At 41.5% G+C, this 27,213-nt stretch overlaps 1 protein-coding gene across 4 annotated transcripts in view; it reads left to right on the top strand.

Annotated features, from left to right (window-relative positions):
* The window catches only part of MEI4 (meiotic double-stranded break formation protein 4), a 108,411-nt gene that overhangs the window by 40,809 nt on the left and 40,389 nt on the right, over nt 1-27,213 (top strand). For 3 of the 4 annotated variants that reach the window (XM_020806167.3, XM_020806166.3, XM_072999397.2), the window contains exon 4: nt 26,161-26,292. The exons of the other annotated variant lie outside the window; for it this stretch is intronic. In XM_020806167.3, coding sequence (XP_020661826.3) covers nt 26,161-26,292 — 132 coding nt within the window. The remainder of the gene's footprint in view (nt 1-26,160; nt 26,293-27,213) is intronic. 4 annotated transcript variants of the gene reach the window in all.

The following is a 27,213-nucleotide window of genomic DNA, read 5'->3' as shown; positions in this document are numbered from 1 at the left end:
TGAACATTACTGATACTTGTATGTTGTCTTCTTTTTAAAAAAATTGATGAGTGTTTTTCAATTTCAGTTCTCTCTTATCAAGAGAGGCCTCTTCATGCAGTCAGAGAAAACTAATTTTAAAATAAATTATTCATAATAGCCTGCTTTCCAGTGGTAAATGTGAACAGAAATGTAGTAATTTGCCCTAGTAGTAGTCCCTGGAAAACTGATTTATTAGATATGCACCTTTAACTTGACCCTCATTTTTAATACTTTTCTTCTTGGACCTGAACTGATCATTTTGCAAAGATGATAGGTTTGATGTGTATTTAAAATTGTGTTTTGTTCTTTTAAAGTTGGAGTGGAGAACATGATCGTTATCAAGTGGTGTATGAAAGTTTCGAGTGAGCTGGAGAGGTCATAGGACTTATGAAGGGTTTTTGCCAAGTGATTGATGTATCTTTTTTTCAATTCAGCATGCATAAATGCAGGCATCTGCATATTTTTATTGTATAAGAATGCCCTTTTGAAAAACTGAATTAATGCAGCTTCCCAAGCTGACTCTCTTGTCTTTCTCTAAAGAGCTAATTTGGTGCTCTTCCTAGTCAAGTACTTCTATTTCTTTTTTGTGGTTGTATGTATTACTTTGTTGAATAAAATGGAATGTCCTTTAGTTTTCATGTTTTTTTTTTTTAATTATTACTGGAATTTTTCTTGTATTGCCATATATCTGCAAAGTGAGATGATAATAGAAAGCTGTGTTGGCCAGTTTTATCTTTTCATGGTCATTGAAGAAGGCCATTACCCATTCAACAATTGTCATTATTTAAAGTAACTGACTAGAAGAATCCAGCAGAAGTGCCCCACTAGATTCTTACTATGTCGGGATCTAAAGGTTTGCCTTTGCTGGATCTTGCTGTCTCTGCCAGAGTCAGTAATCTACCTCCAGCAGTAGCCCTTCCCATCCTAAAAGTCTGCTCCAGAGGGCTGAGAAACCATTGGGAGCAGGGTTTGGGCACCAAGGAGGTTTATGGGAGGCATTGAGTCGGCCTGTGGTGGATACACCATTGATTTCTATAGAGAAATATAAGTTAGGTCTGCTTGATGTGGTGATACAGGATATTTAAATAATGTCATTTATTGATTGATTTGATTTGATTTGATTTCTTCGTGGGAAGAGTAACTCCCAAAGGAAAGTGATAGGATAGGATAAAACTTTATTACGGTCAAAGACCAGCCACAAATAAAACATCGAAATATATAAATATACAGAGGTATACAAAAATATTGGGATCAAATCCAAATATAGTGGTGCCTCACACAGCGAGGTTAATCTGTTCCGGATTAACCCTCGCTGTGTGAAACATCGCTCAACGGAAAGTAAAAAGCCATTGGAACGCATTAAACAGCGTTTAATGCATTCCAATTCGGCCGAATACTCACCGTTGTGCGATGTTCCTCTATGGCCGGCAGCCATTTTCGCGCCCTCCCCTCGCAGAACGAGGGCGCGAAAAGGCTGCGTGTGGCCATTTTGGGGCGCGCGGAACAGCTGATGGGCGGGTCGCAAACCGCTTACCGACCTTCGCTCTTGATCCAGCCGCTGGAGGGTCTCTTGACCTCGAGCAGCGAAGCTGGCCTTGCCTTTCCCTGCCTCACAACCTCCCAGCCCCCAGCCGAGCTTGTTCTAGCTAGCCGGGCTTCCCTTTTTTCTGTGGTGAGGCGGCAGCTCCGTTGGGTAGCAGCCGGGCTGTGCCGCGTGGACGGGGCTGCTAGAGGTGCCTGCTTGCTTTCGTTCCCCCCCCCCTCACATTCCCGAGCCTTGCCTTTTACTCCTGGGGTTTTTTTCTGCTTCGTTTCTTCCCTTCCCCGTTGTTTAAGTGCCCTGCCTGCTGAATAAACAGCCTCTTAGTACACAGCCTCCTGGTGCCGCGCCCCGCGGGAGAGTCCCCAACACAGCGGGAGCTACAAGACACTAACCCTCTGGGTCCCCGGTCTGGTTATCGTTAGCGGCGGCGGTTCCGTTTACCTGCGGATAGGGTGTTTCCAGCTCCCCTGTTGTTCTCCCTTGTTGCGGCGCTGGCAATTCACTCGCTTCTCCACACACCCCCTTCGTTGCCACGTGGCAGCTCCGGCTCTCTTGCAAGCAGCCGACCTGAGAGAGGGCGGTATTGCGGGACAGCCATTTATTTCTCATTGATTTTTCTCTGCCCCGTCGCGAAGTGGGCCCCCTCTTAGGAGCTTTTGGTGTCTGCTGCTGGCCACGCTAGGTAATTGTTCTGTTGTGTTGTGGGGGGCACTGCACAATACTGAATGCAAGTCTGCACTTTAATTTAATTATTAAATAACCTCCGTGGCTCCTGTTTTACTTGTGGCTGCCTATACGGGTACAGCTGATCGGCGGGTCGCAAAGCGAAGGTCGGTAAGCGAATCGCTTACCGACCTTCGCTCTGTGATTTTCCCCCTATCTAGGTGCCGTTTTGCGATCGCATTTGCGATCACAAAAATGGCATCGTTGCGCGGATTCGTTGCTCTACGGAGCAACCGTTGCGCGAGGCACCACTGTACTCGGTTCTGAGGTGAACAACAACAGCATCAAAACATCTCCCCTAACTACGGAGTGTGACAACCCCAGACCTACTGGAGTATGCCACACTTTAACTAAGCTGCCACCAACCATTCCCTATAAGGAGTCACACAGACCAGGAATGGATTTTTAACAAACAAAAGAACAAGGTTTATTCAAATAACAAACAGGGTAAATAAAAAGATCAAGTAAATAAGGTACTGTAACGTGGCTTAGTCTCAATCATACATACAACAGTTTGGTTCACACAGAACACTTTAAAGTAAAGCACAGACCCTGAACCTATCAGTTCTGGCTACCCACATAGAAACCTGAACCTATCAGGTAGGTACTAACTGACACACAGTTGTACCCAGTCTGACACACAGACTCCCACTCCAGCTTCTCCTAAACTTCTCCACACAAACTCCACATATATATACAGTACAGCTCCTCCCCCTGATGTCCCGCCTTCCACTCCCCATAGGATGGAACTTTCCCTCCAAACCCATGACAGACAGGTACCATCAGTGCTGTATGTTACACCTCCCCTCTTTATAAGTTGTGTTGCAGGGGAAAAGCTAAAGTGCTTTTCTCCAAAAAACAACCAGGATCAAAACACACAAAAACAGTTATACAGTAACACAATCCCATACTTACACTCTAGGTTAAACATATCAATTAGGCATTTTAACATTCATATTTACAATACATTAAGTTACCTTTATTAATACAAACCAAGACTGATCAATAAACAGGTACAATTAACTTTTGGTCACCAAAATATACATAGTCCATGTTTCTTCGCCGTCTTCACTCTTCGGGTCTTCTTGACAAGGCGTCAGCAACACAGTTCATTGACCCTCTGACCACCTTCACTTCAAAGTCATAATCTTGCAGGTTTAAAGCCCACCTCATAAGTTTACTATTATGGGTTTTCATTGTCTTTAACCACTGCAGTGGTGAGTGGTCAGTGCACAGAACAAAATGTCTTCCCCAGATGTAAGGCTTGGCCTTCTGAATCGCGTATACTATAGCCAGGCACTCCTTTTCCACTGTTGCCAAATGTCTCTCACCTTTCTGGAGTTTCCTACTCAGGTAGGACACTGGATGCTGGTCACCATTTTCATCCTCCTGGCAAAGAACTGCTCCTACCCCGCTGTTAGACGCATCGGTGTAGATGATGAACTCCCGGTCGAAGTCAGGAGCACGCAGCACTGGATAATGGATGAGCGCCTCCTTCAACCTCCGGAACGCCTCCTCACAGTCGCTGGTCCACGGGATGCGGTCATCAGTCTTCTTCCGCATCAGATCGGTCAGCGGAGTCGCCATCTCGCTAAACCTCGGGATGAACTTTCTGTAGTAGCCCACCAACCCAAGAAATGATTTGACTTTTTTCTTGGTGTTGGGTCTGGGCCAATCACGAACGGCTTCTATTTTGGCCTCCAGGGGTTTGATCATTCCTCCCCCTACTATGTGACCCAAGTATTTTATTTCTGGGCTACCCAGCTGACACTTGCTCGCCTTTACTGTTAGCCCTGCTGCACTTAACCTCTGCAGCACTATCTCCAGGTGTTTCAGGTGATCTTCCCAGGTATTGCTGAAGATCCCTATATCGTCAATGTAGGCCACAGTAAAGTCACTGAGCCCTGCTAAGGTCTGGTCCATCAGCCTTTGGAATGTGGCTGGTGCATTTCTGAGACCAAAACTCAGGACTCTAAACTCATAGAGACCAAAAGGGCTGCAAAATGCGGTCTTTTCCTGATCCCTGGGATCAATCCTTAATTGCCAGTATCCCTTTACTAGGTCCAATGATGAAATGAACCGACAACCCCCTATGGTTTCAATCAGGTTGTCTAGCCTGGGCATTGGGTAGGCATCAGGAGTGGTTACGCGGTTTAATTTCCGGTAATCTACACAAAACCTAATGCTCCCATCAGGCTTGTCCACTAGGACTATCGGAGAGGACCACGGACTAGAAGAGGGGACGATTATGTTCTCCCTAAGCATCTCGTCCAGCTCCTTCCGCACCTTGTCCCTATAGGGTCCCGTTACTCGGTATGGGGATACTGCTTGCGGGGGTGCATCCCCTGTGTGGATCCGATGCATCACTCCCTTCACTATCCCCGGCTTATTTGAAAAAACCTTTTTATATTTGGTGAGCAGCACTTTTAGTTCTTGCTGCTGGTCTTGGGTGAGTGCAGGACTGATCTTTACCTCATCTGGGTTGTATTTTACTTCCCCTCTACCCTCCCAGAAGGGTAATTCAGCTTCCTCACTCTCAGCTGCTTTTATTGCAAACAAAACCCTCTGTTCCCCTCTGTAGTAGGGTTTCAGGGCATTCACATGTACCACCCTCCGTGCTTGGTGTTCCTCCTGCTCTATAAGGTAGTTCAGGTCCGACATCTTGGAAATGACCCTATATGGTCCTGCCCATTTGAGCTGCAGTTTGTTCTCTTTGCAGGGCCTAAGCCAAAGCACTTCCTCCCCTGGGTCAAAGTGCCTCTCCCTGGCTTTCTGGTCATACCAGGTTTTCTGTCTAACCTTCTGAGCTTGCAGGTTCTCTGCTGCTAGCTCTAGGTTTCTCTTTAGGTCATTCATTAAAGAGTCTATATATGTCACAACATCTTGTGGGTCATCCTGGGTGATCTGTTCCCAATTTTGTTTGATTAAATCTAGTGGACCTTTCACCCTTCTCCCAAACAAAAGTTCAAATGGACTGAACCCGGTACTGGCTTGTGGCACTGATCGATAAGCAAACAAAAGGGATTGCAGCTTCTGGTCCCAATTGTTTGGATTCTCTGCCAAGTAAGCCCTAATCATGCGCATCAGAGTCCCATTGAACTTCTCCGTTAACCCATTACTTTCAGGGTGATAGGCAGTGGTTTCCTTGTGTTTAATTCCACAGATTTGCCATAACCGTTTCATGAGCTTCGATGTAAACGATGCACCCAAATCTGTGATTATTTCTGAGGCAAATCCCATCCTGGACATATACCCCACCAAGGCATCTGCCACTGTGTTAGTTTCGATGTTAGTCAAGGGAATGGCTTCGGGGTACCTCGTGGCATGGTCCACAATGGTGAGGATGAACCGGTTCCCCCTCTTTGTGGCCTTGGGCAAAGGTCCCACAATATCCACTCCTATACATTTGAACGGGGTGTCAATCACAGGCAAAGGGCACAACTTCGCTTTGGTCCTGTCACGGTTATTCCCCTGCCTCTGACACACATCACATTGTTTACAGAACTCCTTGATCTGCTTCCATATTTCAGGCCAGTAAAAATTTTGTGTGATTCTCTGCTGTGTTTTGTTCACCCCTAAGTGCGCAGCAAACATGTCAGAGTGCCCCCTTTGTAAGATCATGGGGCGATACTTTTCAGGTACCACCAGCTGACTTCTGATCCCATCTCCCCCTGTTGAGATATTCATTAGGGTCTCTCTATATAAAATTCCCTTTTTCTCGCGAAATCTCACTGGGGTTTCAGGTGTTAGCTGGGTGTCTGTCACCTTTTCAAAACACTTTTGGAGAGTGGCGTCTGCCTTTTGCTCTTGGCCAAATTTGCTGTCTGTGGTTAAGGTTTCTACCACAGCTTCGTGACTACCCTCATCTGCTTCCGTCTCAGGCTCTTCCGTACCCCCCTGAACTGTCCCCGTGGTAGCTTGTGAACGTGTAATCACTAGCACCCGTTTCACATGTTCAGCCAGGTCATTTCCCACGAGCACGGCTGCTGGGAGTGTCGATGAAATCGCTAGCCGCCAAACTCCCCTCCAGCCTTGAAAGCTCACAGGTACCTCAGCTACTGGCAGTGAGATCACCTGTCCCTCAATCCCTGCCACCTTTAAGCTCTCATTTGGGATTATATACTTCCTAGGAATAATATCTGGATGGCACAGGGTCACCTGGGAACAAGTATCCCTTAGCCCCCTATACTGATGGTCAAGTATTCCTACGTCCACCCCTGCGGTCTCAAACAACTGCGAATCTGTCCTCACTAGTAAGCAGCGCTTGACCTCCACAAGAGGACCATTTTCCCCAGCCTGATCAGCAGATGTAACTGTTCCAGATTGAGTAGCCATGGCAACAGGCTCCCTCAGTGGCAAAGGGCTTTGCTCTGTCTGGACACAGAACACAGCTTTTGGCTTGGTTCCACTCAAATCATGAGGCAAATTTCCCTTTAGCTGCTTTAATTTCTCACACTCTGAGATTAGATGGCCCTTTCCTTGACAGAAATAACATTTTCTGCTGTACTTGGAGTCTTTCTCATCTGGTTTTGGTTTTCCCTCCAAAATCTGAGGTCTTTGTGGTTTCATGTCTGAGGGCTTCCCTTCAACATGGGCCCCTCCCCTTTGCTGGTTTTTCCCTGGTCCCTGAGAGTACTTGCTGTAGGTTTCTTTGGGTTTACCTACAGATTTCCCCTCAGCACCTAAGGGCTTTCTTATTTGGTAAATAAAATCTGCGATCTCTGCCGCCTCGGTCACAGATTTCGGTTTCCTCTCCCTCACCTGGAACTTCAGTTCCCCATGCAGGACTGAATAAAACTGTTCCAGCGCTATCAGGTCTTTGAGCTGCTGGAAGGTCTCTGTCCCCTCCTGAGACAGCCATTTCTCTAGCAGCCTCACCAGTTGGGCCCCCACTTGGGTAAAAGTCTGCTCTGGTTTCTTGGTGAGTGACCTGAATCTTTGCCTCAGCTGTTCAGCATTTATCCCATGTCTGGCAAACACCAGTCTTTTAAACTCAGCGAAGTCTTTCAACAGCTCCACTGGCATCTCTGCATAGACTTCTGCCAGGCTGCCACTGATCAAAGATCGCATAATAGTCATCTTCTCAGTTTCCCTTACTGAGAAGTCCACAAACGCTCTTTCCACGAGGGAAAAGAACACCTCAGGGCAATCTCCCTTGTTGTACACAGGGAATTTCTTCAGGTCAGTTTTAGACAATTGGCCCACCTCAGACTCCCTATTGTTATTATTGTTCTGGTTCATCATTTCCAATTTTCTTAACTCAAACGCCATCCTTTCTTTTTCCAGAGCAATTTTCTCTCTCTCTAATCTTTCTTCTTTTTCCATTCTCTCTCTCTCTAATTCGAATTGTCTCTGTTTCTCCCTTTCCTCCCTTCTTTCTCTCTCTAATCTTTCCTCCATTTCCCTCACCCTCAGTTCATGCTGTTGGGCTAGGACCATTTTTCTGAGTTCTGGGTTCTGTTCTCCCGTGCTCTCATCCTGCACTGAGCCAAATTCCTCCTCAGAACCTTGGTCTACCTGTGGGTCTCTTACTTCCCCCATTTCTGCCATTTGGCTTCGAGTCAAGGGCATAATCCCCCCCCCCAGAACAGGCTGCCTTCAAAAGTCAAGCCTCAAAATAAAATGACGACTTTTTTTTTTCTTTTGCCTCAGGAACAGCCTTCTATAGATTGCTGCTGTTCCTTCAGCACTAACTTGCTACTGTTGCCAGGCAGAATCCACCCCCTCTGCTAGGCCTCTCAGCAGACAGGCTAGATCACTGTTACTTCACACAGCTTTGCCTCAGCCTTTTCCCGCCAAAACGGGTTGCCTCAGAGCTCCCTAATCTAGTCCCCAATCTGAGGTGGCACGTTCTTCCACTAGCGTACCTCCCCGTGAGGTAAGCCTAGAAGATTACCTACGCGCTCTCAGATTTTCCCTGACTAGACCCCCCTTGCTCTGGGCACACTTGCCAAGGTTTTGTTGGACCACTGGACAACTGGACCAGTCGTATCCCACACGCTGGACACCAATCAATGTGACAACCCCAGACCTACTGGAGTATGCCACACTTTAACTAAGCTGCCACCAACCATTCCCTATAAGGAGTCACACAGACCAGGAATGGATTTTTAACAAACAAAAGAACAAGGTTTATTCAAATAACAAACAGGGTAAATAAAAAGATCAAGTAAATAAGGTACTATAACGTGGCTTAGTCTCAATCATACATACAACAGTTTGGTTCAAACAGAACACTTTAAAGTAAAGCACAGACCCTGAACCTATCAGTTCTGGCTACCCACATAGAAACCTGAACCTATCAGGTAGGTACTAACTGACACACAGTTGTACCCAGTCTGACACACAGACTCCCACTCCAGCTTCTCCTAAACTTTTCCACACAAACTCCACATATATATACAGTACAGCTCCTCCCCCTGATGTCCCGCCTTCCACTCCCCATAGGATGGAACTTTCCCTCCAAACCCATGACAGACAGGTACCATCAGTGCTGTATGTTACACGGAGGCTCATCGGCTTTTAAAAATTTTGATTGCACACGTTCTAAGGTTGCAATACAGTCGTGCCCCACTTTACGATTGCCCCGCATTATGACGAAACCGTATTATGACTACGTTTTTGCGATTGTTTTTGTCATCGCAAAACGATGGTCTGAATAGGGGTTTTTCGCTTTGTGATGATCGGTTCCCTGCTTCGGGAACCAATTCTTCACAAAACAACAATTTTCCTACATTTGATCGGCAGTTTCAAAATGGCCACCGGGTAAATAAAATGGCTCCCCGCTGTTTTCTGGGACGAATTCCTCACTGCACAGGCACAGAAAATAGCAGCCCTATGGAGGATCTTCGCTGGACGGTACGTTTCTAGCCCATTGGAACGCATTGAAGGGGTTTCAATGTGTTTCAGTGGGCTTTTTATTTTCGCATTATGATGTTTTCGTTCTACAACAATTTCGCTGGAACGAATTAACGTCGTAATGTGAGGCAGCACTGTATTTGGGAATGGTCCCAATTGGGAGCCATACAGTAGTTGGGCTACTGCTTTTGCGTGGAACAATTTAATGGCCGAGGGACTGTAATGCTTCCCCTTTGTTCTCATAAATTGTAATATTGCAGCAGAACTTCTCTGGGCCACATAATCACAGTGTGCTTTCCTAGAGCCGTTAGAATGGAAAACGACACCTAAATATTTAAATTGGTGGATATGATCAATTCTATGCTGATTTATCATCCATGTTCGCATTACTGGCCTCTTGGCAAAAGACATGATTTTTGTTCGTTGAAAATTAATTATCAGATCTTCCTGCTCACAATATATAGACAACCTTCGCAAAGCTCTTCTAAGCCCAGTTGGAGTCCTAGAGATGATAGCTGCATCATCAGCATACAGTAATAATGTTATATGCCTCCCTGCAATTTTAGGGGGATGAAAGTCAATATTATTTAACTGGTCCACTGGAGAATCAATGTAAAAGTTAAACAGAAATGGAGCCAGAAGGCAGACTTGTTTGAATCCTTTTTGGGTTTGAATAGCATTACAGTAGTAAGATGGCAATGTGCACTGTATCTTACCTTGAGTGAGGTATTTCTATAGAGAGGCTGAATAAGTTGAAGCAGACACCTGTCAATATTAGAAACCTCTAATTTTTTTCCATAATTTGACCCTTGATATTGAATCGAAAGCTGCCTTGAGAGCTATAAAAGCTACATGGAGTGAGGTTGCTTTATCAGAGGTATATTTTTCAATAAGATGTTGTAATATCAAGCATTGGTCAATGGTAGATCGACCTTCCCTGAAGCCTGCCTGCTCTTCTGCAAGTATCTTATCCTGCTCCAGCCAATCTTTGAATTTCCAATATAAGTGCCTGGTGTATAATTTACAGATTGTGCTAAGGAGACTAATACACCTGTAATATACAGGATCATCTCTCTTTCCCTTCTTAAAAATGAGGACTATGATAGCAAATCCCCAGTTTTCTGGAATTTGGCCAGTAGCATCGATATATGTGAATAGCTATGCTAGAACCGGAGTCCAAAATTCTAGATTATTTCTGACCGCCTCTGGAGGAATCAGATCTTCTCCAGAGCCTTTTCCCATTTTCATCTCGGCTATTAAATTGTGTATTTTGGAAGTTGACACAGGTGACTATAGTGGAACATTCTCAGGTGTGCTATTCTGTCTCAACTGGGCCGCATCTGTATCTTCATATAAGTCTCGAAAGTGCTTCTCCCATGTCTCTGGCATAACAATCTGGGAGTGTTGGCCCAGAGGTTGGGGACATCTTTATCAGCTGCCAGAACAGAGTCAAGTCCTTAGATTTTGCTGCTTGAATCAATTTTTCCCATTTTCTTTCTGTGCTTCTTTCCTTTTGCCCTAGTAGCTTTTTATAGATTTTTTACTCTTTCAGGAGGGTTTGGCATACTTTCAGATCTGAACTTAATTTATAGGTTTGGTAGGTGCTCTGTAAGACTTTTTAGCTAGTACACATTCCTTGTCAAACCATGACTTTGAAGTTGAATATTGTCATTGTTGGGTCGCTTTTGCCTTACCAGTAATAGACGGTTTCAGCTTGCAGATCAGCTCCTCAAAAGTTTCCACTGGGTTGCTCGTGTGCATTATAGATGTCCTAATGTTTTGCATGCTGTCAGATGCAAGTAAAGTCTGTAGATCCAAGTCCATTTTTGGGGTCAATTTGGCCCAACAGTATATTCTCCCCTCAGGGAGTATCATGGGTAGGTTTTGATTGTCGCTTCTTAGATAAGGCAAAGGGGCTTTCCTAATTAGTAAGACACAGAGATGGTCGCTTTGGAATTTTGGGGCTACTTCCAGATTCTCCAGTAGTGGAATTAAATTTGATGAAATGATTAAATAGTCTATTTGGCTCATTCTAGTTCCTGCCAGGTAGGTAAATTCAGCTGGGTAGTCATTCCCATATGCACCACTTAAAATGTGCAGGTTAAGCCTGGTGGTCATTTGAAGTAGGAGGAGCCTGGCATAATTTGCTTTGCTATCTTTAGATTGCCGATTAAATGGAAGTCCATTTAGGCCAGGTGTAGAAGGGTATGCTTTATGTTGAGAATATAGGGCTTGATTGTTAGCGCCCATACGAGCATTGAGGTTCCCTCCCGGGATCACATATGCATTGGGATAAGAATGAAGCAGCTCTGCTATGTGAGCTTCAAATTCTGTCCATGTTGCCAGAGTCTGTGATTTCTTCTTTTGATGGGGTAAATACACATTTATTATCAGCAAATCCCATTGTTCAAAATGGGCAAGGATGGCCATTGTGTGTTGTTTGAAGGATGGTAGCAGCCTTGTGTTTACACACAGGGATGTGGCAATCAGCACTCCTAAGCCTCCCTTGCATCTTCCACGACCTACCCCGGAGGTTGCACTGATGGAGTGTGAGTGAAAACCATTGATTGACACCTTTTCCTGGATCCAAGTTTCTTGCATCAATACCATGTCCTTAGAGGAAAGATACTCTCTTGATTCAGGGTCCTGGGAGAGTCCGATCCATCAATTTGCATTCCATGATATGAGGGAAATTTTATTTTTAATTAATTAATTAATTAATTAATTAATTAATTAATTAATTAATTAATTAATTAATTAATTAATTAATTAATTAATTAATTAATTAATTAATTAATTAATTAATTAATTAATTAACCGTCCATCTGGCCCGTAAGACCAATCTAGTCATTGAGCCTCTGTGATGACATTTGCTGTCTCCTGAGCACTCCCTTCACCTTCAACCTCCTTCATGGTCAAATCTGAAGTCAGTCCAACTAGGGGAGCAGGAGAGTCTGTCAGGTGTTTTCTATCGCATCAGCTTGGGAAGGTATCACTGCAGGATTTGAATAGTATTCTGATGTTCTTGGGTTTTCTTGAAGAATTGAGGAGTTCCGGTATGCTAGTTCTGGTCCATCATCATGATCTGTATTCTTGTTGAATTATGTAGTCCTTCAGTTAGTCCCTCAAAGAAGGTCTGTGACCCCTGGATCTTGACCAACATCCATTCCGGCTCTGTAGGGGAAATTTTTCTCATCTCAACATTTTGAATGACCCAGATGATCTGTCGATTTCTCAAAATCACAGTTCTGAGTCCTGCAATCAAGCTCCCCTGTGATTCATTTAACCATCATAATTACCAGAAGTCTTGATTTAATGAAAGTTATGGTATCTGGAATTTAAGTACAGGCCTATGGGGTACATGTGCTATCCATTTCAATGTTTAAAAAGAAATAACATTTTGCCATTATTGCAATCATTTCCTTTCCTTTTCCTGCGCTGTGTTCAGGGAATGTTTTGAACTACTCTCACCCATAGCAATTAAAAACTGCCAGTGGCCCATTTTCTTCTCTGTGTAGAAAACAGAAAGGCGTTAAAGCTTTCTTCATTTGATCTCAGTTGACTGATAACCTTCTTCATTAATTCCACAAGATCATGCTTTAGTAGCTGCCTAAATGAAACTGTTCCTTGTAATGATGAGTGACAGTCTAAAGTACTAGATTTCCAAGGGAGTGGGGTGCTCAGAGTGCACAGAGAAGTTTATTTGCATACAGGCCCTCCAGGAAAATGTAAGGAGAGTGGAATTTTCTTGTTATATTGTTCAGACTTTGGCGAAACCAGAAGGCATTTGTAATGGCGATCTAGTTTAGTGCATAAGAAGAAAAAAATGTCCTAGATTGAGAAGAACTCTGTTTTTTAAATTATATTATGTCCCTTAGTTATGTCCAGTTTGGATTGTTGTAGCATGCTGTATGTGAGGCTGCCTTTGGAAAGTATTCGGAGACTTTAGCAGGTTCAAGAAGCTGCAAATGGATTCCTGACTGGCCACAGATTGCAGGTGGAATAGAATTTCCATGTTACAATAGCTTAACTGACTACCAGTCTGCTTCTGGGCACAATTCAAAGTGCTGGTTTTGGGCTATGAACAAATTGGGTGTAGGCTGTTTCAGGGATCCTGTTCCTCTCTGTAGCATTTTAAGATCTTCGGGAGTTTGATCTCAGTTCCACCAACCTTACAGGCACGCTTGGTGCAGACATGAGAAAGGGCCCTTTTGGAGGCTGCTAATAGCCTGTAGAACTGCCTTTCATGGGAGACTGGACTGCCTCCTCCATATTTTCCTTCTACTGCCTACTTGCCTAAAAAGAAAGGCTAAGATATTTCTTTTTGGGCAAGCTTGTGATATGTAAATTGCTGCAGAGGAAGGAGTTTTAATATGGGAATTGTCTTTGAGATCTTTTAAAGATGGTTTTCAATTGTTTTAAAGGGGCTTTATCAAGTTCTTTTAATGAATAATAGGCTTAATTATTTTTTTAGATTGAAATGTATAGTATTTTGAGAGGAGGCGCGGCCAAGATGGATGGAGGTTGCAAACTGAGAGTTATCTCTCATCTGTAACCGCTGATGGAGGTTCTGTAGGCTTGAGATAGCCTAAATAATTTTCCAGGATAGGCAAATATACAGTGGTGCCCTGCATAGCAACGTTAATCCATTCCAGGAAAAACGTCGCTATCCGGAAACATCACTATACGGAATAAAAAAACCCCATAGGAATGCATTAAACTCCATTTAATGCGTTCCTGTGGGGGGTAAACTCACCACTAAGTGGGAATCCTCCATAAGGCTGCCATTTTCGCCGCCTCGGTAAGCGGGGAATCGGCGCAAAAATGCTGCTGGCGGCCGTTTTCTTCATCCGGTGGCCATTTTGGAACCATCGATCAGCTGTGTGAAAATGGGGGCTATGGGAGGACCGCGGGGGAGGGCTCCCCCGCAGTCCTCCCAAAGCCCCCGCTGGCATTTTCGCCTAGCTGGACGGCGGAAGGACCATGGGGGAGTCCTTCCGAAGCACCCGCCGGTCAGCTGGGGGAAAATGGGGCCTATGGGAAAAAATCGCAAAGCGATTTTTCCCCATAGGGAACATCGCAATGCTGTCACTTTTGCGATCTCAAAATCCGTATCCCTATGCAGATTCGTAGTTAAACGGGGCGCCCATTAAGCAGGGCACCACTGTATTCAAAAAGAAGAGAAATGCTGTCTGAGAAGGTTGGGGGAGTCAGTTGCTACCTCCCTATCCCAGAAGATCGGCATTGTTTTCGGCAGGACTCCATGAAGGTCTGAGAAATTAACGCAGTCCAGAAGGCTGGAGGATGACGGACACACAGTTGTATTCAAGATCTACAGACACTACTGTAAGCAAATCTACTCCATTATTATATTTGGGTTGAACATTTATAAAGTTACTGTGATATACGAAGATAGGTGGGAGTAGGCTGGTAGACTGAACATTGAACAGTGAAGAAGCAGACTGGAAGAGGATGGGAGGAACATAGAACATGGAAGTTTGTTACAAAGAGATTTTTAATGAACAGCTCAATTATCTCTCTGTAAAGTTCCCCCTTTAAAGTCTTGTCCAGTACTAGTGAATAGTATTGAACAATCCTGATAATTCAGAAGTTGCCTACACCAGGACTTCCGGCTTGATGTCGTGACGAGACAGCAGCAGGAGGACAGAGCTCTGTCCCCTGGGCTGAATTCTGACCTGTTTTGGGACACCGCAGGGTGTCGGAACCACCCCGGAGGGGTGGTGAACTGGGGGGGAAGCCTGTTGATCACGGGGGGGGGACGGCGGTCACCCTGTTTGATCCAGGAAACTCCCTAATCAGCCAACAGGCAGAAACAAGCAGCTTGGGCTCGCTTGCAAGTCATCGGCAGCCATCTAAGAGAAGCAACGATCAGCATCTGGCATCGCTGTTTACCATCGGGTGAGATTTTTTTTACAACTGATTACCTATATACCCCTGGAGAAAACAATTTCTATATATGGAAAAAAAGAATCACTATCTATCTCAGTAACTTATAAAGCACCAAAAAATCTAGTGAGAGGGATAGCTGAAGAAAATAACCTTTTTAAAATATACTTCAAGAATATTACAATTTGGCGTTATAGAGCTTGATTTTCCTGTAAGCTAAACCTGGACATTGTTTTGACTACTTGAAGTTGTTTGGCATGGAGCCCAGGAGGGGTGACCTTGAGCACTCTGCTGTTGCTTAAGTCTGAGAATCTGTTTATTTCTTCTTGATTTTTTTTTTATGCGTCTGGCTGGAGGACTTAACCCTAAAGTGGAACTTTTAAAAACTGTTCCTTGGGCATTCATAAACCTGTGGAATTAGGCCATCAGGCCGCGGATACAAATATTGCACCCTGGTATTTTGGGGGTTCAAATTTGGTTCAGGCCTACTTAGCCAAAGCAGACTTTTTGAAATGACTCTGGAAACTTTGAATATCTGTTTATAAGCATTTGGGCAGCAGGAACAGAATGGCACAACAAGGAGAATTTTGGAATGAAATAAAATCTACTCTTCAAACAATACTAGAAATAGTGAGATCCCACTATCTAGAGGCAAAACTATCCAATCAACATCAGAAGAATTATAGTCCGCAAGCAACAGGGAACAACGAAGAAGGAAATAAGAATATTCCAGATGATGTATGCCAATCAAAGCAAGAGCAGAAGAGGAGAGTACTAAGGGAAGACAAAGAGATAACAACAGCAAAATCAACCGAAAAAAGCCTGGAAGGTCCATTGAAAATAGACCAAGTACACAAAGAGTTAGTGGACATAAATCAGATGTATAAAATGGTTTCAGAGGATATGAAAGATGTCAGAATGCTTAGAGACACAGAAATACTAAATGAGAAAAGAGAAATCAGAGAGGGAATTACCTAGAAAGATGAAAAAAGGGAAAACAAGGAAGGGCCCCTTAATATTGAAAATATGTATATATTTAACATCGGGAACTGTAAAAGGGTATACTCTGTATATTAAAAAGGAGAGTTAAATTGAAATAAGGGAGCCCTAATCAGGGTAAAGATGTAATATGGTGGTTTTTTTTTTTTATTTTAAGTAAACTAAACTAGATATAAAGCTGGGTCATGGATCTGGAACCACTTTCAATAAGAATGTTATTAGAGGACCTTGAGAATATTATATAATATGAAAGTAATATTATGATAGTAGTCATACTATATACTAAAATTTGTACATGAATGGTTTGAATGTTTGAAAGATGTTTGGAATTTGGGGGGACAACTGGGAAGACACTAAGATGTAAAAAACAAATAATTGTAAGCAAGCATGTAACACGATGTTTGACAAGCACAAAACAATGTAGATAGATTGAAAAACTAATAAAATGTTTATTAAAAAAAGAAGATGCCTACACCCACTGGAAGCTTACTTAATGAAGATTATTCAGGTTTGGAGTGACACCTTGGATTATAAAAAGGAATAGACTGGGGTTTAATTTACTTCTTGATTTTATTTCTTTTGTTGAGAGTGGTTGAGGGAGGCGTTGAAAGAATAAATTTTTCTGGGTTTATTATTTTTACTATTTTTATTTTTTTAACTTTTGTTGTTTATGAAAATCTGTGACGATGCTGGAAGAGACCTTTCTTTTTTTTCCAGGAGCTTATATTCCATAAACCTTATCTTCTCTCCCTCTACTCAAGGTCTGGAAAGCTGCCCAGAACATTAAACCAGCCAGTTTTGCCTCTTTCTCTTTTCCTCCCCTCCAAACATAGACATAAATGGATACCTGAAGTGAAACAACCTAGGTTGTGTTCTCTTTGGAATTTTTTTCCTCTTCATTAATAACGTTGACTTTTTGTCTAACTTAACATATATTGGGAGATCTTTATCTGCTGGTTGACTGATTTGTGACTGCCTTCGTTGGCTGCCCTTATATCTTTTCATATATATGTACTCTTAATTTACTGGATCATTTAAACCTGTGTAAGAAGGGAGGGAGAAAAAGCAGGTATTTGGGAAGAATATTGAAGAATTGACACATAAAGGTCTTTATTTGTCTATATATATATAAATGACTGTAAAACCCAAGTTGGAGAAAGGAAGTCTAGCATTAGAAACCACACCATTAAGACTGATGCAGGAAACCCAGTCTTCTCTACTAACAAATGAAAGCTTTGAGAAGTTTACGAGCATTATGTTTAGTCAACAGATAGCTCATTTGGAAAAGAAGTTTGATGAGATCAAGTCTGATATCTCAACCCTCGAAATTAAAGTATAAGACTTTATTAAGAAACAGGAGGACATAAACCCACAATTGAGCCAAATAAAAGAGGAGGTAACACAACAACATCTAGACAAGATGTTTGTGTATTTTATAATTATGATTTATGTAACTCTTTGTATTATTTTATTGTTTCTATTCACTGGAAGCCGCCTAGAGTGGCCTTTTAGGCCAGATGGGCGGGGTATAAATCAAATAAAGTAAAGTATCTCAACCTTGGAAATTAAAGTATTAGACTTTACTAAGAAACAGGAGGACATAAACCCACAATTGAGCCAAACGAAAGAGGAGGTAACACAACAAAATCAAGAATTACAGAGGAAGGCAAAAACAGCAAAGAAAATGGAGAAGAAAGTGACAGAATTTAGGAAGATTTAAGAAAGATGGAAATTCAGCAAAACCAATACGAGATATCAGTGATCCAAATCCAGATGGAGAATGTTCCACAAATCTCAAGAATTCGGAAGATACCAGAAATCCAGAATGAAGATCCATATAGGAATAAAATATTAAAAATAATGCAAGATAAGCAATATATAAAAGATGGAAGGAATAACAGTGGCAAGAATAGTATCTGTGAAACACTGGAAGGAGTCTGGAATACCACAAATAGAGAAACTGATAGTAAGAATACCATGAACTGAAGAAATCACTATGTTACCAGGCTAGCTGAATCCAAAAAAGGAAAAAGGAGCACTGGGAAATTTGGTGGTCACTACATATATGATCACAAAATAGAATGGTAGACTGATATAGAATCATAGCTTAGGAAGAGTTACTTTAAATGTTAGATAAATATTATCAGTTATATAATTAATAATTGGAATTATAAAATATGTGTTTGAATTTGGATCCTCTTTATAGTATATACTTTGATATGGTATCTGGAATTACCCTTAAAAGGAATTATTTAGAATTACTTTGAAAAAACTGATTATATAAACGATAGAAGGAACAATAGCGGCAAGATTAGTATCTGTGAAACACTGGAAGGAGTCTGGAACACTACAAATGCAGGAACTGATAGTAAGAATACTGGGAACTGCAGAAATCAATATGTTAACATACTAGCTGAATTCAAAGAGAGAGAGAGAGAGAGAGAGGAGCACTGGGAAACTTGGTGGTCACTATATATATGATCACAAAATAGAATGGTAGGCTGATATACAGTCATAGTACATGAAGAGTTACTTTTAAATACTAGATAAATATTAACAGCTACATAATTAATAATTAGAATTACAAAATATTGGTCTGACTTTGGATTTTCCTCATATATTGTATATATTCTCATATGTTAACTGGAACTTATGAAAATAATGATTTGTATTGTGTTTGTTCAAATCCACCCCCTCTAAATGTATCCTTGTCCCAGTTACCCCCTACCCTGCCCTACCCTTGTAAAGAAGAAATTAATAAAAAAATTAAAAAGGAAGAAATGTATAGTATTTTAAATTGTTTTAATACTTCTGTTTTAAAACTTTTTAAGTCACCTTGGTCCCTCTTTAGGGAGAAAAGCAGGTATAAATAAAACAACATAGATTTATGAAGCCTGTATATTTGGGGTAATACAGCAAATGGCTATATGAATGTTGTAAGTAGTAATTAGATGTACAGTGGTGCCTCGCTTAGTGTTGTTAATCTGTGCAGAAAAAACGTTGCTAAGCTATTTCATCGCTAAATGGAATTAAAAAGCCCATCAAAAAGCATTAAAACGCCATTAATGCGTTCCTATGGGCTTCAAAACTAACCTTAAGCAAAAATCCTCCATAGGGGCGGCCATTTTCGGTGCCTCTAAAGCGAGGACACACAGCAGGTGGCCATTTTGTTTACCCGGTGGCCATTTTGAAACTGCCTATCAGCTGGCTGAAATGGGGGCTTTGCGATGATCACTTCCCCACGATCATCGCAAAGCAAATTTTTCCCATAGGGACCATCGCTAAGCGATTGCTTTTGCGATCGCTTAAATTCCGTCGCTAAGCAATTTCGTCACTCAACGGAGTGATCACTAAGCGAGGCACCACTGTACTAGTAGTTTATAGTAGAGATGGGCAGGAACCTTGGTTTAGAGGTTTGTGCCAGTTCATATATGCGGCACTTCTCCATCTTCACACATGCACTTCCAAGTAGTGAGCTAGCAAATTCTGTCTTCTGAATGATGCAGTAGGTAGATGGCAGTGGTTTTCAAATTTGCAACCCCAGATTTTATTGGACTACGAATACTAGGAGCCCTAGCCAGCGCTGCCATTGATCTGGTGAGTCACATATTGTGCAGGCCTAAAAGAACTTTTTAAAAAATAAAACAGATTACCCTGAGGTTTAAAAAATTAAAAAAATCAAAAAGCTGCTACTTTGACTATTTTAATTTCATCTGTTACCTGTGACATTGAATATAATAGATTTCAGTTTTGTTCAGAACATAATAATTCCTGTAACTTTCCAAGCATTTTTTTAAAAAGTGCTTAAGGGATTGATTTAAATCTATTAACATAATCAGGACAGATAGATTTTTGCAGAGCTACTGAAGTGCCATTCAGAATGGAAGACTATATGCAGTTGTCTGTTTCTCTTTGCTGGTTAAAGTACTTTTACAAAAGAGTTGATGTGTCATTGACTGGGGGCTGTTCCTGATCCTGCCCACCCTCTTCCCTTAAATTCTCCTCATGCCTCATTTCATCTGTTGGCTATTAACTTTGATATTTTCTTCCCCCAACCCTCTGTACTCTTTCTGTGATCTTTTTCATCTGTTAGTTATAAGTATTGCTTGAAGGATTTGCTTGAGGAAATTCTGCCAGGTCTTACTATTACAATGTTTAGTTCTGCTACCTGAAATATAATCAAACACCAGCCTTTGTAGAAATCTACTGTAGTATCCTGTGTTAAAAAAGGAGGGAGGGGCATACCTCCTTCATTTTTATGGTTAGCTTTGATTTCATGCTTGAAATCTTTATATGTGGTTAGAAGTATAAGGCTATAATTAAATTGAGAACCAGTGTAATGTACAAATTAAAGTGGTGGACTTGGGAGATGTATGATCTGTGGACCATCCTTACCTACCTTATACAGTTGTTGTGAGTATAAAATGGAGAAAGAGGAGAGCTATGTACGCAAGCTGGATTCGTTGGTTGAAAGGAGGTATATAGGCTATTAATTAAATATTTCAGCCAAATAATGATTTGAGGATAATGATTTTATTCTGATTTTCTGCACTGGGCTACAGAAGGAGAAGAAGGAGACACAAGCAGTAAACAACTTCAAAAGGCGTTGTTGTACATGTATTTCATGCTTCCACTGCACATAGCTGCTGATTCAACATGATTTTTTCTTTAATTATTATCAGCCAGTATAGTGCTGAAAGCTGAGGTTCCAATACTTTGGCCATCTCATGAGAAGAGAAGACTTCCTGGAAAAGACCCTGATGTTGGGAAAGTGTGAAGGCAAGAGGAGAAGGGGACCGCAGAGGATGAGATGGTTGGACAGTTTCATTGAAGCGACCAACATGAATTTGACCCAACTCAGTGGAAGACAGGAGGGGCTGGCATGCGCTCTTCCATGGGGTCACAAAGAGTCGGACACAACTTAACGACTAAACAACAACAACATAGTGCTGAGATGGTTTAGCAGTATATCAGTGTAACACAAAATGTGTTTGTATTATTAAACAGCAATCATTTCAGTTGAAACGGTTTTTCAGTGCAAAACATGGTCTAGCACTAGAGTTGTAGATTATTTTAGTGGCAGTACCAGCCCTCCTTAAATACCTAGGAGATTTTTAAAAAGGCTGATCCAAACCAAGTGATTGGAGAAGAAAACAAAGTAGTCTAGACTAGAGTAAATATGGCAGAATAATTAAAAAACCACCAGAGTGGTTGGTTAGGGCTGTTCTTGTGTTACCATCTTGCTTTCTCCTCCTTTGGAAATTCCAAAGAGAATGGGTTGTATTGTTATTTCAGTGCCAGTGCAAAGTAGTGAGAGGAAAGAGGCAAAGTTTTATTCTCCGTGAACTGAGCTGCTTCAGGGATGGGGAAAAAAAGTGTGGTCAAGATTTTTGTGAATGGAATGGGAGAGATGAGGCTTGAATCCAAAACATGTTTGCTTGAATGGGCTGAAATAAGTCCTTGGTTCAAAAGACTGAGAACCTGTCTATGGCAAGGCAACTGAAAGAAGATGTTTTAATGGTATAGAACAGCTGCATGGGAGCTTGGCAAAAACTGGAACTGGATTTGGATAAAGGGGGAAGTGTGATCTCAAATAGTCCACTAGCCAAGTATGTGAGGATCACATTTAAGTTTTCACAAAGGGATCTACAGGGCACTCAAGCATGGAGACTGGTCCATCTGTGCTGTTTATCTTCTCTGAAGGCTAAAGCTGCACATCCATGGTGGAAAGGGAGCAGCATGTGCTTGGAGGTTTTTTATTACATTTTCACTGACAAGTGGAAATAGTGTTAATTATGAAGGTTGTAGAGTACTGCCTGTTGTTGTGGGGTTCCATATTTGTACAAAGTCCTAGGACTCAAATGGGAAAAGTGAAAAGGAGTGTCTTCCTTTACTTGTAGTTTGGCTGGTTAAACATTTCTCTAGCAGGCTGTGCACCTGCTTGTTTTTTGTAGTGCAAAACTGGAGGGTAGATTGCCTGGCAACTTAGAAAAAGAGGCTCCGCAAGATGTTCCTCCAGCAATTAATACATAGTAGAGTGATAAGAACCAGGGTGAAAAGTACATTTTTTTTGTCTTTAAAGCATATTCTTTTGGCTTCTTTACAGTAATTCGCCTTTCAACAGACTTTACATAAAAGAACGGTTTTAGAGAACAGAATGAGTAGCCTCCATGTATCATCGGGGAATATTTTAGCTCAAAACCCTTTTAATCTTTGAAATATGATTTCCTTTTTGTTCTGTGCATATAAAATCGTGATAACTCAAAGGAGGAAAAGTGACAGCACTATAATGCATTTTTAAATGGAAAAAAGTTTTCATTATAATATTGTAAACTATTCCACACTTTCTGACACTTTGTGATATTGTGAACTGTACTGCCTGGCAGAATTAATTGCTCTAGTAAGGAAGTGTCAACAGAACAGTTGACAACCAGTTCCTTTTGTAAAAGTTGAATGATCCCTGTTTATTCTGACATGATTTAAGGTAGACTAACTTGTCTTCTTTAATATTTTTGATGTGAAGAGTCTATTTAGATAATCTAATGTTTGTAAGACTGTGGCCAGAGATTCCTCAGGGCTTGGGGAGCTTGTGTCCCTCGTCCACAGTCTCTGGCAGGCCTGACCTGGCTAATGCCCTTACAGTCCAACAGTGTCCATTCCGTGCTGCCCCCTCCTTCTTACAGTATTGTCATGAGCCACACAGACGACATTCTTATACATGTTTAATAACTGTCCTGTCAAGTAAATTTTTACTTATGATGTACTTTTCCAGCAGTTTCTTTGTACTACAGAGTAATCAGAAGTGGCGTACTCCTCTCTTCTGGGGATATGGTGGGATTGTGCAGCTTGCCAAAGCCTACACAGACTGGGTCTTCTCCATGGAGGCACAGTGGAGAATCAAACTCCTAGCGTCTGGCACAGCAGCCGGATACCTAACTAAGCTGTATCTGCGACTAAATTGTGTTGAACTTAGTTGCCCAGTTTGTGACTAGGAATGTATAGTATCATTCTGCTAGTATGAATTGAAACAAAAGGGCAACAAAATGCCCATAATTCCTCAACTTTGCAGCTACTTTTTTGGAAAAAGAGAACAGTGTATTGACTTGTTAATCTCCCTTCGGACCGCAAACTTCAGTACAAAACCAATTTTATTTGCTATTCTCTCTGATTTTCATCACTTTCTCTTCTGTACCAACTAGCTAGAACATGCTAAGAACCTGCCATTACTCGGCTCTGATTCCTTACTGTGGTTGAAGTCTTCCTCCTCCTCCTCCTATTAAAATTGGCATCAAAAATACAAGAAAAAATTGTTGTATCACTTCAACCCATCAGTGGAAAATGAGTGCTGTGAAAGACAATGAAGGCAATAATCATCTAATTCGGAAGCTTGTTGCACACAGTAGTGAGATGTAGAATAAGTCACGGTGCTAGGTAGCTGTGATAGTTATCTGCTGAAGTTAATGTGGGTAGAAGTGGGGGCTATGGACAGATATAGAAGCTTTAAACAGGAATGAAGTATGTTATAATTATAATGTTTTATCATATAAAACAGGGATCAGACATGAATCCAGCTTAGTGATAGGTGGTGTGCCAAAATAATGATATAGACCCTAGAATTAACATGAATCGTTTGCCATATTTATCATTTTTATATCTCCCATTTAAAAATGCACATTTTAATTGCATACAAACAGGTAATATAAAATATCAGAAACAAAGAATCTTGTGTAGTGGAACTGTGATATATTGGCTGTTAAAAGATGCACAATGAATGATCATTAGCTGACCGAGGCATTGAAATTTTATAGATCATCTGAGTGATGGACAAAGCTACAGGTTCCAGTTCCCACTGAGAAAACGGTGGTTACTTACTAAATTGCAGTATGAAGTGATACCCAGGCAATGCATCAGGATCATCAGAAGCATGGTCAATAGAGGACTAGTCTCTGTTCATTGTGCAGCAGTGGTGAATCTTTCCACATCTGGTGAAACTACCACTGGTTGGGGGACAGCCTGAATTTAGTGCCTGCAGTGGAACCCTGTTATTGGAATATACTGTATAACCACCACTCCCAAGTGGGTGTGCAGCAGTTGGGTTATAACAACACAGACATGTATCATAAATTTTTTGATTTATTTTTCTGCACTGTCCATGAAAGAGGTGTGCTTTAGCCTGAGAAAGTGGAGTTCATCCACAAATGCTTGTTATTTGTTTTATTTTTTAGTGGTCCAATAAAAAGTATTGGACGCTCTACTTGCATTTATGTAACCTTATTTTTTGTTAATTATAGCTCTGCATAGATAAGAAGTTTACTTGTTAAAGTCTGTCTTTTCATTATGCATGCAAATGTTCAGTGATTATTTGAAACATGCTAAGCTTGTAGCACTTAGAACATCCTTTGGACTTAATTTACTCATTCTGGCCATGCACTGTCTAAATAATATTTGTATCACTGCTAAATTTCTCCATACCCAGCCATTTTGAACTTCTATAGCAGCGGTTCCCAAACTTTTTGGTACCGCAGACCGGTTGGTGGGTGCAGGCTCTGTGTGCGGGGGGCAGGGGCACTCCTGCACTCGTGAAGGGGCATGCACATGAGTGCAACATGCCCCTCCGCAAAATGTGACATGCCCACCGTGGGGGGGGCAGAGGTCTGTCTCCACAGCCCAGTTCCAGGAAGCCCACGGACTGTCAGCAGGCTGCGGACTGGGGGTTGGGGACCCCTGTTCTATAGAAGCATTTATGTCACCAATCAAGGGTTTTGTGGGGAAGACAGTTGTATGTAGTGGCTAGGTTTTAAAGCTGTTCTTACATTTTTTTTCAAAAAAAAACTGTGATTCATTAAGAAAACCAGTTATCCTCATCAGTAGTGAGTTTTCACAGATCTGCCCATATGAAACCTCTTTACCGTACTCTGATGTTTTTACAATTAGAAATTAGTATAAATATTCAGCTTCCTGTGGACAAGTTAAATTGGTGTTGTTTCAGCAGGCAGACGTGCTGAATTCATTGGACTGAATGGGAACTGTTTCAGTAATTGAGATTACAGTGTCAGGGACACTTACACTTGTGAATCAATCCCATTGCATTTAGCTGGGCTTACCTCTCAGCAAACATGCGTAGAATTTTTCAGATTGAATTGTGCCATATCATGATTAGGCAGCTATATTGCACTTACCTGGCTGGAAGCTCAGGGGTGTAGATATCTTCCTGTTGAAAGTTTGATTCAAGTGCAAAGTTCTACACTGGAGTAGGGGGAACCAAATGCACAGTTACAAGATTGGGGATAGTTGACTCAGTAATACTGTGAGTAAGAAGGATTTTGGAATTGTTGTTGATCAAGATCTGAATATGAACCAACAGTGTGATGTGGCTGCAAAAAAAAAAAAAAAGCAAATGTGATTTTAGGATGCATTAACAGAAGTATAGTCTCAAAATCCTGTGAAGTACTAGTCCCCCTCTAGAACTGATTAGGCCTCATCTAAAGCACTGTGACCAAGTTCAAAGGAGGGCAACAAAGATGATGAGGGGACTGGAAACCAAGCCCTGTGTGGAAAGACTGAAAGAAATGGGCATGTTTAGCCTTGAGATAAGAAGACTGAGGGGAGATATGAGATATTTGAGAGGTAGTTATACAGAGGAAGGGCAGGATCTGGACTCAGTTGTCTCAGAATGCAGGACGCATAATAATGGACTCAAGCTACAGGAAGCCAGATTTTGGTTGAATATCAGGAGAAACTTTTTAACTGTTAGAGCATTGCAACAATTGGTACACCAATTCCCTCTGGAGGACGCGAGTGCCCCAATGTTGGAGGCATTCCAGAGAAAATTAGACCACCATATGTCAGATCTAATTTGATTTGGATTCCTGCATTGAACAGGGGTTGGACGTGATGGCCTTATAGGCCCCTTCCAACTAAATGATTACATGATTCTATAATTCTGTTGTTATATTGCATTTCACAAACTTACTTTGTATTAGCTTGCTTGTTCCATCTCTACTTGCTTATGTTTTTAATGTCCTTTGAACATTCCACACTTTTACTTTTTTAAAAGCTTTTTTTTTAAAAAAAATAATAAGATGAAGCTTACTCTAATTTTTAATCAGTTTCAGATGCAGGATTCTATATCCCATGCCCTTGTTTTGCTTGGCCGATGCAGCACTTTAAGGAACTTCACAGTATCCCTGCTTTTCAGAGAAGTGACTCAGTTCGCTGAAGAGTTGCAACATATGAATGAGGTACTGTTGTGCTTGAGATTTTATGCTGTCATAAAGATTTCAACATTATAGATTTCACCTTGACACCAGAGAGCTATCATTCATGAAGTGTAAACTTAGCCTCCAGAAAGATTTCCATTTTGATTTTCAGTTGTAATTCAGAGATTAGTTTTCAAACTATATTTTAAAATTGTGTACAGAAATGATTTGGTAGCGCTAGTGGCAGATTTCACTTGAAACAGGATTTGTAGTAAACATTGAGGGCTCAGAGAATCTACCTTGGAGGAGCACCCAAAATTTGAACTGGAGAGAGCTATCTTGGCTTGTAAGACCAGGTCCTTGAAACATACTTTCCACTTCCTTCTGAAAACAGTGGAAAAAGGAGAGGATGTGTATCTTCTTCCTCTCTTTGCAAGTCTTTGCAAGAAATATTACTACAGCTTAGAAGTATTACTACCGTATTTTCTACTAGCCACTATGGTTTGTCACCAGCATGCTGCTAATGAATATGATGAAAAGGTTTATTAATTATCACCACAGGCCACTGCAAAATATAACATAATAGAGGAGGTATAAAAACACAAGTAGATAATTATATAAATATAGCTTATACAATGCAAAATTATTTAGTGATTACTGCCTGTAACCTTTTAAGTACAGTTCATCCAGGAAACAAATTCTAAGCAACCCAAAAATGCTAATGTGTATTTGCAGTACATTAAGGTGAAATTATTTCGAACAGTTATCAGACTGTGGCACAGTACTGAAGGACATCCACTCATATCAGAATGCCCTCTCAAATTTTTCTTGCTGTGAGAGCAGGGTGGATAAACATCAGAGATTTTTTAAAAATTAAATTGATGGATGCTCAGTGGTTTAGGTCTCTGGCTGCAGAGTCAGAGGTTGGGAGTTTGATTCCCCACCGTGCCTCCCTGACAGGGA

Source organism: Pogona vitticeps, chromosome 1 (genome assembly GCF_051106095.1).
Source record: "Pogona vitticeps strain Pit_001003342236 chromosome 1, PviZW2.1, whole genome shotgun sequence".
Classification (NCBI taxonomy): Eukaryota; Metazoa; Chordata; class Lepidosauria; order Squamata; family Agamidae; genus Pogona; species Pogona vitticeps.
Note: the sequence above shows the minus strand (reverse complement) of the source record. Positions and strands in the feature narration are given on the sequence as shown.